The sequence below is a fragment of the Myiozetetes cayanensis genome, unplaced genomic scaffold (assembly GCF_022539395.1).
Source record: "Myiozetetes cayanensis isolate MyiCay16 unplaced genomic scaffold, myiCay2020 scf36, whole genome shotgun sequence".
NCBI classification, from domain to species: domain Eukaryota; kingdom Metazoa; phylum Chordata; class Aves; order Passeriformes; family Tyrannidae; genus Myiozetetes; species Myiozetetes cayanensis.
In genome coordinates, this window is record NW_026087588.1 from 125,601 (window position 1) to 137,952 (window position 12,352).

The 12,352-nt window shown below is 43.7% G+C and overlaps 1 protein-coding gene across 4 annotated transcripts in view; it reads left to right on the forward strand.

Moving 5' to 3' along the window:
* The window catches only part of STAG1 (stromal antigen 1), a 155,231-nt gene that overhangs the window by 97,285 nt on the left and 45,594 nt on the right, over positions 1 to 12,352 (forward strand). For all 4 annotated transcript variants that reach the window (XM_050328118.1, XM_050328117.1, XM_050328120.1 and 1 more), the window contains 2 exons: positions 4,441 to 4,564; positions 9,137 to 9,235. In XM_050328118.1, coding sequence (XP_050184075.1) covers positions 4,441 to 4,564; positions 9,137 to 9,235 — 223 coding nt within the window. The remainder of the gene's footprint in view (positions 1 to 4,440; positions 4,565 to 9,136; positions 9,236 to 12,352) is intronic.

The window sequence follows — 12,352 nt, forward strand, 5'->3', positions numbered from 1 at the left end:
GTTTCCTTAGGAAAGCAGCTTCCATGGCAGGGAGGTAAAAAAGCTGAAGAAATTAAACCTTAAGAGTGTTCCCATTTCTGTCCCCTCAGAATTCAGCATATTATATCAAACAAGAAGTCACTTTAAAATATTTTCCTAGTAGTTCATACTCTGGTGTGGGGTTGGGAAAAGACTCTACCTGTTATGATCTGCAGGCTGGTTTTATCCTCCCAGGCCCAGGGGGGATAAAAATGAAAAGCATTTCAAACTGTTATCTGCTTTCATAATTTCTTAAGCATTCCTTCTCTCAAATGAGTTCAAATGTTTTATAAACTTGACATGATTTTACAGTCCTTAGCCTAAGTGGTAATGATTTCAAAAGAATATTATTTTAATTACTCCCAGAGAATAAATCCCGTCCCATAATGGGATTCAGCCTCAGCCACAGTGATTCGTGCCGAGGGACCTTTGTAACTTAAATTACAAACCCTTGATCCAAACAAAACCCCCAGAACCCTCTTGTTCAGAATGCTGTTCTTGCTATAGATTGGCTTCAAGTGTACTGGAAGATTTCAGTGCTCACTTCTCTCGTTAAAGGAAAAAAAAAAGACTTGCAGAAATAGCTAAACAATTTTCTGAGTGTGATGCTGGTATAGTGTGAGCAGCAGATTTGGTGGAAAATTGAGATATTCCTAATAAATGTCCTCACCTCATTGCATCTTTTCTTATCTTGTTCCTGAGCCACTTTTTCTCAGTATTTTTGTGTCAGTTTATGACATATTTGGTAGTCCATTAATGTTATTTTTAATCCAAAACTGAGAACATCAAAAGGAAGATATTAGAGCAGACTCCAGGTCAGGGTGTTGAGCTCGTGCTGAGGGTGCAGCAGCAGAGGTGGTGACTGTGGGGGCAGTGCCCCTGCCCAGGCTGTGCAGAGGAATGTGGGGGCTTGGGAAGAATTCTAATTACAGTCCTGCTTTGTAATATCCTTTTATTTTTGGTGCTCACAGAGCTTTTCCTCCAGATGTGGCTGTCCCCCAAAACAGAAGTAGGCCAGTTTTGGCTTCTGGCAGAGCAGAATGGGGATCCTCGGCCTGAGGACACGATGGGTGTGGGGTTTATGCAGGGCACTGAGCTGTCCTGAGGGAATATTTGGGCAGGACTGACAGTTAAGGTAAAACTGGCAAAATGTAGATGGCATTACCATTTTTATGGGGAAGATGCCTGTCTGCTTCCAAGGTGTTCCTTTTCCTCCTGCTGAGTAAATAGGAGGATGGTGACAAATTACATGGAAATTGCACTCTGGGAAACAAGAGGGTTGCATGAGCAAAGGCTAGAGGGGATGTTGGATGGCAGTCTGGAGAGGAAGCAAAAACCAATCAGCACAGGAAAACCCAATCCAAGCCAGAGAAAAATCCTTTTCCTTCCACCCTAAGGTGGAAGGTGGTGTGTTATCCTAAGGAGGTGAAACATATCTCCTAGATGACAGGAGAATGTATTATGTTTTTATGACTTCATGGGGTCCAGAAAAAAAGGTAGAAAAGACATTTTTCTCCAGTGCTCCTCATAATTACATCTTCAAAAAGTTTGCAAACTGCTGAGCAGCCCCAGAGACAGGCCCAGTTGGGTTCCACTGGCAATGGTGTGTTATTGTAGAGCTGCACCGTTCCCTGTCCCTGGGGGAGTGGGGAGTTGAGATGCCAGCTCTCAGAAAGCCTAAGGCAGCTGAGGCCCCTCCTCTCTGTCCTTGAGGAAGCTGCATCACAGGGGATCTCTTTAGCAAGAGTAGGAACTATGACCAGAAGCTGAACTGTATGAACTGTGTAAAAATCAGAAGAATTAGAGTTTAATGAGAAGGAATTATCTAACACACAGCAAAGATGTAAAGGTTTCTTGGCCGTGTTGTGTTTGATTAGGCATTGTGTGGGCATGGAGTCTGTTCCAGGGATTCCTGCAAGGACACGAGGGGTTTGAATTGCTAAGAGTTCCCTGGGTGGGAAATGGTGTCACACAAGTTCTCCTGCCTCTCCAGCAATTTGAGTGTGTTTGCTAGTCCCACATGCCTTATCCATGATTCTTTCCCATTTTCAATTATATTGAAGGTGTTAAATTTTTATTATACTAAAATCTTTAAATCAGTTGAATAGACTTATTCTTTTTCTTCTTCTTTTTTTTTTTTTTTTTAATTAGCAGCTTGAGAGTGAGTGTCTGTCCATAGTGCCTGGGGATCCCTGAGAAGCAGTTTTTCCCTGTCTGCCTAGGGAAGATTGAATGCTTGCTTACAGAAATCATAGTTTTTCCTGATTTTTGGCTGCCTGTGCTGCATGATTAAATAGTTGTGGACATTTGGGTTCTTTTTGGTATTGCCATGAAATCCTTCCAAAATTCTTCACAGTCAGTAAATTTCTAAGGTGGTGAAATAACCTCCTTGGATGTGAGGCCCTGGGCTGTCATCCCCTCATGGAAATGTCTTTGAGACTCCTTTGTGTTGTCGTGGCTGCCCTATTTTCTTGATGCATACTGGCCAGTCCTTTAGACTTTTCCATAAGTCTTGCATTCTTGCTTTTAAAATAGTTGTACAGTAATTCCATACAAGGGAATTGCTAATCTAGTTTAGTGTGAAGCAGTACACAATTAAATACATAGATATATATATGAATATATCCATAGTTTTAATGCAAACTTGTCTCCATTGTGCTGCATCCCCCATAGTGGATGCAGTTTCTAACCTGGAATGTGATATTTTAGCACAACTGTCCTTACACTTCTCAGCCTGTTTGAGAAATGCTCACAGTGTGGTGTGTCTGCACTGTGGGGGGACCCCTGCCCTGGTTCTGAGGTTGGAGAGCCTTCAGGGGGTTTGGCAGAGCAGCTCCAGGGGCTGTGTTGGCAGCTGCTGAAGTCACTGTGTTTCAGTGGGCAGAGAGGGCTGGCAGTGGTCGGGGACATTCCCCAGCGTTCCCCTCATGTTCCTGCAGCAAATGCCTCTTTGTGCTGTTCCATCAGCACAGTGTTCTCCTTAAGAGTTTAGAAATGCTGTGGAGGTTTCCTTTCTGGCCCTGTGTGACACTGTGACTGACCCCAGCTCCTGTGAGCCCTGGGTGTCACCTCAAGGACAGTGCAATGGCACCGAGGGAGGTGGAGCAGCTGGAGGTGCCAGTACATAGGGAGTTCCACTACGGGGTGATCATGGCTTTGTTACACTGCTTTGGGTGTGTGAACTTATGCAAGAAGTGTCTTGACCTTTGAGTGTATTTTATCTATATTTTGTAAAATTGAAGACTTTAGGAAAAATACATTTTCTCTTATTTTGCAATTATTCTCTTGCTTGAAGCTTGGAATGTCTCTCTTTCCTTCCTGTAAATTAAATTTCATTTTGGGGCTCTGTTGGCCTGTTTTAGAATTAAATTGATGGTTTTTTTGTAATTAAATTAAATTGATGACTTTTCCAAAAAGATTTTAAAAATAAAAATACAGAACAAGAATCTCAATTACAATGAAGTCCAGTGTTTGTCAAGCACCAGGCATTCCCTCCTTCTGTGCAGCAGCTCTTTCTGCTCCTCCTTTATTGCAGCTGAAGTTTGGGCTGTGAAGCAGTGCCAGCTGGAGTGGCACAAGTGCTTTCTCACAGTAGCAGATGTCTCAGAGCCGAGATGAGTGAAGGGCCAGATGGCCCCAGTCCCTTTCCCGTTGTTGAGCCGTCGCTCCCGATTAGTGGCTGTGCCTCGCGCCGTGTCAGGCAGGCACAGAGTGCCAATCACGTGGAAATCCTGTCCATCCCTCAGCTCTCTGGTGATCTCTCCAGACACTTTCCTGCTGCCCCTGCTCAGGGAGCAGCTGCTGAGTCTGCCTGAGATGTGTCCCTGCCTCTCCCATCACTGCCCACAGTCAGAATGGAAGAGAAAAGCAGAAAACCAATGTTGAAGTGCAAACATTCCCCTGGGGGTTGGGGTAGGGGCTTTCATGTGGGGCATGAAACAAGATCTGTTTATGTACCAAATTCCATTCTGCTCCTCTGGCAGGTGCCTTTGGTCAAACCAAAGAACTTTGCCCACTTTGCAATGGTTCTGCACCTCAAACTGGACACAGTCAGGGCTGCAAAGCAAATGTCAGGGACATGGTTTCAGAAATGATTGTCCAGGGGAGGTTTGTAGCTTGGATCATAGTTCTCTTTGAAAAGAAAGAGGTAAAAGATGGAGTAATAGACTGTGAAGCAAACTCAGGTGAGAACTGTTTTACAAAGGGAAATATCAGAATATAGAAATACTGAAATTATTAGATCAGTGAGTTCAGGGACAAAGGAACAGAAAATCAGTGAGATGGCAGTGGGAACAATGACAGGTCCTACCTAGTGAGCCTCAGCAAAAGTAAAAGCAAAGTATTATAGATAAGGCAAGGGGAATGAGAAGTAAATGGTCTGTACTCTGGTTAATACTTGTTCTGTCCTTTCTTCCTCGGTAGTGATGCTATTGCTGAGATTAGAGCTGTCTGTATTGAAGAAATTGGAGTCTGGATGAAGATGTACAGTGATGCCTTCCTGAATGATAGTTATTTAAAATATGTTGGCTGGACACTACACGACAGGGTAAGTACTGTGCATTCCTGCCCTCGTGTTACCTGTGTTACTACCTGGGCCATGCTTAGTGTATCATGCTTGGTTTATGAAGAGATTGTTCTGTTTTCTAACCTATGTCAGGGTATGTGCTTACATTGGAATGCAGCACTCCCAGGCTGCCTTGGTTCCTCTGCTGGTGGTGTTCTCAGGCTCTGGTGGAACACGTTGGTAGATCCATTTCCATGATGCCTTTCTTCTGATTACAAGAGAAAGAGAAGCCTCCTCAGGCCACCCCTGAGAACCTCTGTGACTGAAGCAGGATGGAACTCTCTTCCGTTTACATTGCCCAAAGGTTAGGGGCCAGAACATCTCTGGGTCCCCAACAGACACTACTGGCTCCACAACCCGTGGAGTTCTCATCAATTCACTTTCCCTTGAAGAATCTTTTCAAGGTTCCTTATAGCTTTTTCCTCAAAATCTTGTTGAAACGCCAGGTGGAAGCAAAAGGATTTGTGTCCCGAGGGCTTTTCTGTGTCAGCACAGCTCTGAGTGCTGGTGGCACCCACAGCACACTCTGTGGGGTGGGAGCAGCTCTGAGTCCCACCCAGATCCTGCAGCAGGAGTAGCCGCTTCTGAATGCTGGAGCAGGGCTCTGCACTCTGACTGGGGGGTTGTGTACCAGGCAGAAGTGGGACTGGGTGTGCTCCCACTCCCACCAAAAACTCTAGAAACACTTGTTTTAGTCTGTACTTTATCCAGGGAAAACAAAGGAGACCTACCTGTGCTGCTGAAATGCTCAATAAATTCCAGTATCCTGATTCAGATTATTCTCTTCTAGAAGCATTGGAAGAAATTAAAAGTTTTCAAGTTCATTCTGATGACTTACATAACTGGTATCTAAAAGCTGATTCTTTAAAAAGATGATTTTTCAATAACTTCAGACATCATATTAACATAGAGGATATGACTCAATCACTCGTTTGCTGAATCAGAATATCCTGGGTTGGAAGGGAACTCCGAGGATCCTCAAGTCCAGCTGAAGTCTGAACAAGATCAGTTAGAAAGGCTTTCACAAATGAAAGAAGTTGGCTGCTGCTGGTTCTTGTGGCTACAGCTGCCAGGGATCTGCGTTCTGCCCTGATTTGGATGAGCAGTTTCCTTGTTAAGAGGAGGTGCTCTCTGTGCTCCAGACACTGGACATGTGATTTCTTCCTCTCTAAACGTGGAGTTCTCAAACTTTTTCTTTCCAAGATTTCCCCAAACTTTTACATTAGATCTCATTGTACAGAAGTTGAGCAGGAGGAAGATCCTGCTCAGTGCTGCACTGGACCATGAGTGTGGAGTCCAGAGACACAGCCCTGTGTGCCAGGAAAGCTTGGGCATGGGAGCACAGCCATCCCAGGGCACCAAGGGGCAGAGCTGCTGCTCCAGCTGTGCCCCTTTGGTAACACTGTGTGCCTCGCTGGTGCCATGCCCCGGCAGGGGAGATAAACCAGTGGGGAGGGCAGCTCTGGGGGAGGATTAGCATTTTAGATGTGCTGAAGGGCTTCATTTTTTACTGAGACTTTTAATTTAAAGTAAATTATCCCTTGAATAATTGCACTGCATCTCTGGGATAACATTCTAAATCTTGCAGAACATTTCCACAAAGTAGGACTTGCAGAATGTCGTAAGGGTTGCAGTTTGCAGCTGCAATCTGTGAAGTCCATCCATCTCTCCCATCACTCCTTTAACCATGTGTGAAATGCAGCCATTCCTCACAGCGCTGTCTCTGCCTGGTGTCAGCTTCCCACACCCTTATCTGTCACATCCACACATTTCTCATGTCATGTCCAATACTTTCTCACATCCTCTTCAGTTAGTTTAACCTCAGGCCAGGGTCTAGTCATCTGCCTGCAGCCTTGACATATGTTTATACCTCAGCTTTTTAAAAATTGTCATGTTCCTTCATACCAGAGAAATTTTAAATTATGGTGTTATGGGAAAAAAATGGCCCATCTGGACCAGGCACAGAAGCATTCTGTCAGGCTGCTCTCCTGCCTCTGCTCTGGAGTATTTGTCATTGCAGGCCTCAGAAGTGCCTTGGGGTTTTAAGTCTTTAAATGATTAGTTAATCTGTTTAATGTGAGGGTATATGTGATAGATGGTATTTGTATTGCTGCAGTGTATAGAGTGAGACAGATTGGGGGTACAACGGGAAGAGTGAGACAGTGAGCCACATGTCAGAGGATGAAGAGGGGGAGAATGAAGAGAAAGAGACATTTGGGGAGGCACAGAAAGGAGGATGGAGGTGCAGTGGGAAGAATAGACTGGAAAAAGATGGAATAAGAACCAATTACAAATGCAAACCATCCAGAAGTACAAGATCCCTTAACAGCCTGGTTTTCATTGTTACTGCCTGAAAAACTTCCCAGCTGGTAGCCAAGTTCCTTGATTTTGCTTTGCTTTGATCAGGAGATAAATTTTGCTATGACTGGTATTTCAAATACTGCAAAATGAAGGCTGAGGCAATAGCCATAAGGTATTGCATTTCACATGAGCAGAAGTCACCCCAAAATGATCACCTTCTCTGAAAGCTGGTGCTACGAAAAGGAGAGGGGACATTCCTGAGCAGTTTCATATTCTGCTCCAGGAGACATTCAGATGAAACCACAGGGAACACACAGTTTTACACCTCTTTGTATTAGCTCCAGTGTAGTCTTCCAGAGGTAGGAGACAGAAGTTTAGTTGTCTGATTTGGGAAACCCTTAGATTTGGTATGTTAATCCTGTCTCTTTCCCAGATTTCAGACAAATGTCTATAGGGCTTTTTGGTTTTTTATAGATTCTCATCTGAATGTGGGTTTCAAAGTCTGCCTTTTAAGCTTTTTTTTCATTCCCATGTATCTGGAAGCATAAATTAAATGTTTATCAATTATAATATAATTGCCTTTAAAAAAACTCTTTAAAAGAAAGTGTTAAATCAGACTCTTCAGTCTTAATTTTCTCCTGCCTCATTGATGCCTGGAACTGTTTTGAAACCATAATTGTGTCTCTAGATACCAAGACAGTCCTGGTTCTTAAAACAGTTCCTAACACATCCAAAAATACCTTTTCCTTCTTTGCGTTCCTCTGCTTTGCTGATGGTCTGTTCCTGTGGAAAGGCTGAACCCGGGCTCCTTGGAAGCAGATGTGCCTCTTGTGTTCAACCTCCTAATTCATTCATTCATTCATTAAGTTCATCTCTTAGTTTACTAAGTCTCTTCCTGTCCTTCCTGCTGGCCTAAGTTTCTTAGGAATCACCCTAGCTCAGCATTCCCACCCACGTCCTTCCTCTCTAGAAGGTGTTTGGGTGTTCAAGCTCCTGTTCCTTGGATGATTCTCACAGTTACCAACCAGCTTGTTGTGTCTGGCCTGGTGCTGGTCTGTGGCACGTGGCTGCGCCTCCGTTCTGGACCGAGTGTATCCACCTTCACTCCTGCCTTGCTTTGCTCCTTGGACAGATCATTGCAGTTTAGGCTTCCCGGGGCGTTCCTGTCCCTGATCTCCACCAGCTTCATTTTAAACCCTTCCTAGCAGGATATAAAGCTGATGTGCAGGGGCTCTTCTCGCTCCAAAGAGGTGGATTCCATCCTGGACCAGCAGTTTAAAAACCAGAGCTTTAGGCTATCAGAGAGAGTCCTCCTCCTCTCACTGTCCTGCCGGGAAGGGCAGTCATTTTTCAGGAAGTGTCTCTGTGTCTCCTGGTCCCTCTCTCAGCCAGAGGGACTGGGTGTGACACCACCTTTCTCTCCTCCGCCCCTACTCCTGACCCTCTGGGGCTCAGTAAACTGGGGCCATGAGAGGCTCTGTGCCTTTGTGGCACTGGTCACATCCATATGGAACTTCTCTTCAAGGAAGTTCTTTTCAATACCTTGAAAGGTCTTAATGATAGATCCTTTTGAACATGACTTTCATCCCATTGACTTTCTCTGCAGTGGTAGTCAAAAAGATCCCAGGAAGAGAGCACGAGTGCTCAGAAACTCCTCATGAATGTAAAGAGATGATTTCTCAGGAACAGTAATTGTCATGGAAGTTCTGAAAATCCAACTTCTGTGCTTCTTTTATCTTTTATTTTCATTTTTGAAATAGGTATGAAAGAGGAAAGAAACTTTAACAAACTTAAAGATTTTAATCTTCTGGTTTTATGTCAGTCTCTGAATGTTCTTTCAGTTTTTAGCTTGAGCATTTTTAAAATACTGACCTGCTTATAGAACAGACAAATTCAGAAATGAAGCCCTTTGGGTATGGAGCTTTATTTATAAAGTTCAGTAATTAGTTTTAGCTCTTTGTGTTTGCTTGCTGCTTTCTTTGTCTTCTGGTGGAGTTACTGGAAAGGGAAGCAGTACCAGACATGCAAGTGAAGGCACATTAAATTCTCTCTGTATGCATATAGGGAGGAAGTGGAGCATTGTAGGCAACTGCACGTGGTTCTTGGGTTTCGCTGAATTGCAGATTGGCTTCAGTCATCCATTTGCATAAAATTTTAAATGTATGTTAAACAAATTGCAGGATGATGTTCTTTAATATTCATGTGCATTTGATGAGGGTATTCTCTCAGCTAATCTTGCTCTGTTCTGTTTAGCAAGGTGAAGTGAGGTTGAAGTGTTTGAAAGCTCTTCAGAGTCTGTACACCAACAGAGAGTTGTTTCCCAAACTGGAGCTGTTCACTAATAGATTCAAGGTAAGAGGAAATAAAATTTTTGGAAGGAGTACAGAAAGTAAAAGTATTCTCATCTTGTTGTGGTCTTTGAGTCACGTCTATTAAATGCAAAAATAAACTTCTTTGTGGCAAGGCTTGTATCTGCACCAGCAAAACTGTATTACTGAGTGCTGAGATGAAGCCAAATCCATTTTACAGTGTTTATCCTGGGAGGTTTGTCAGACTTGGCCAGGAGGATTATTTATCTGCTTGTATTATTGATAGCTTATATATTGTCATTAGTCAATCTACCTGTACTTACTTAAATTTAGATTTATTGAATTTTAAGGACATGTACTTGCACAATCTAAAATATATCTGAAAGTAACAACCTATAAGAAAAGATTGGTTGTTTCACAGCTTTTTAGCTCAATATGTGGTGGTGTTTGAAGGGAGACACACTTGGAACTACATCCCAGTCCTCCAAACAGTGAAGTCCCTTTTGCTGCAGAAGTGGAGTTTACACTGTGCTTCCAGACCTCCCCCTGAGCACAACTGTCCTGTTCAGGAGAGGAGTGCTGGAGGAATAGCTCTTTTGGCTTCATATCTGTCTGAGACTGTTGCTGTTAATTCCCTTTGTGGCACATCTGCTTCATTTCTCCGGTGGGGTGTCTGGAGAGCTGAGTGTGGCAGTGCTGTCCTTGCTGCTCTGGGATGCCTGGGGAGCTCTCAGGCACTGTCACCACATCAGCTGGCACCTCTCACGTTTCCTGGCTGTTCTCTCTCTGGAGAGCACAGAGCTGTGGGAAAGGCTGCCCCCCGAGGAAAGACTCGTTTCTTTTGCTCTAAATCATGATTATACTGATGATGATGAATTCTGTTGAGAAAAGAAGTAGAGATTTAAATACTCATAAATACAAGACTTAAACCTCTCCCCGTAGGTTTTATACTGCTTCCCTGGTTTTGTCTGTCGTTGCAGTGGCTGCCAACTCCTCCAGTCTCATCTAGAAAGCACAAAGCATAGAAAACTTTCCATCTTCCATGAATGGAAATAAAATGGATGGAAAAATAATTTATAACAATATAAATTTATAAAATTTATTTAAAATAATTTATAAAAACGTAACAGTAATTGGCCTTTTACCACATTCACTTGAGGTGGAGAAAAAAGATGCTTAACCTGCAGTAAAGTCTGAATATTAAGGAAGTGTCCAAACTGATAGTTATTTAATAGAGCAGACTATTTATTAAAAATCTCCATCGTTTAAGATTGTTAAGGGCAGATTAAATAAATAAGAATGAACTAGGTACAGTTGACTTTAAAGTAGGAGAGATAACTGGATCATTTTGTGAGATCAGCTGAGGGCCTGCATTTTTCTAATTTTGGAAAGTCAGTTTCTGGGACTGTTGCAGTAAAGACAAAGTTTCCTCTTACAAAAAAGTCCCTGGCAAACAGGCTCAGACCTCAGCCTGTTTCTCCAATGCCTCTGTAAGTCTGGTTTGCTTTACCATCTCAGGACAACCAGAAAAATGGACCCTCCAGCTTTCCTGTTCTCTCTGTGCAGATTTAGATTTGTTTATATTTGCTCCCTCTGTGATTCCATTGATTTTGAAATAGGCCACAAAAGCTCTCATGGTCTCTGTATCTGTTTCTCTTGACGAGACAATGTGCTGGATGTCTCTCCCTCAACCCCCCATAAATGGTGAGCTGCCCTGAGGCTGAGCCCATCCCATCCACCAGCAAAGCTTTTCTGAGACTGGAGGCACTGGGAGCAATAGTTACCCAGTAATGTACCCCAGGAAACTGGGGTGGCATGAAAGCTCCATATGCATCCTCCTGACTGTTCCCAGTGCAGACAGTTTTCCTAGGGGAGACTGGGTGCACTGCTGCTGGGTTTGGGATGGCACAGGGAACTTTCACTGCTGTCAAAAGAGTCAGACGGAGGGGAACCCTGGCTGGAATCCTCACTGTCCCACTGGAGCTGCTTTTACTGCACAAGTCTGTCTCATTCTGAAATAAGTAAGAGAAAAAGTGAGCCTGGAGAACAGCACTGTTTAACACAGTTTAACACAGTGATTGCTCAGTTCCCAGCCACATCAAGAGAACAAAACCTGCCCTGGGATTTACAGCTATGCTGACAGGGATATGTGGCCTTTGGCACCAGGAGGGAGCAAAGTCTCAAATTAATGCTTTTTGAGCCTGTGATACATCAGTTAAATGTCTTGCCATCACAAACTCTACCACCACCTCTTTGGAAAATAATTGACCTAAATGCCATTTGCAGTTCCATGGCTGCTTATTTATATTTCCTCATCAGAATTAAATCGACCTGCACACTTGAGCTGCTGTTCAGCTCAATACATTCAAACTGTCAAGAGAAGTCTCTCTACGGGTCTTCTGGCTCTTTAAAGAATAAATTAATTTGATCCGAGTGCCTTGTGCTGGGGTGTTAATATTTCATCACCTTCCAGATAGCTGTGTCAAGGATCTGCTTGTGTCACTTTGCCAAAGGAAAGCTGTAGGTGATATGCTGGAAAATAAGGTTTGTCCATCAACAAAAATGTCGTCCATCAAAGAGGAGACTTGTTTTCCATCAAGAAGTCCTTTCTGATAAAGACATTAACTGAGGCCATCAGTGCCAAAGGCAATACACCAGGAGATTTAGGTGCAGCCCCTGAATTCCTGTCCCTTGTCCCTGACCCTGTGCAGGACAGTGCTGTCTCCGTGACCTGAGAGGCAGCAAGAGCAAATCTGCGTTTGCTCTTCAGTCTGCCTTGTTCACAGCCTAATACAGGGTGGAAAACTGATCATCATAGGCACTGAAAATTAATATTTCAAGTCCTAAATACAGGCCTGTGCCTGTTGTGCAGCTGTACGTGGTACAGGGAATCTCTGCAAAGGCAGATGGAGCAGCTGGACTTGGCAGCCTCCTAAAGCACAGAGGTTACACCTGCAGAGGCATTCGGTGTGCAGGTCTCTCTGGGGAGGCTCTTGGTGCCTGGCTGGTGGTACCAAGGCAGAAAACAAGACGTGAGACTTCCACACTGTTTATTTTAAGCTTGATGTTTGTGGGGAAAATTAAAAGAATGGTCTTTTTGGGTAAGAAAATATCCCATCAATCGGTTTCAAAGTGCCCAAGGACTCAGAGTCAGCCCCTC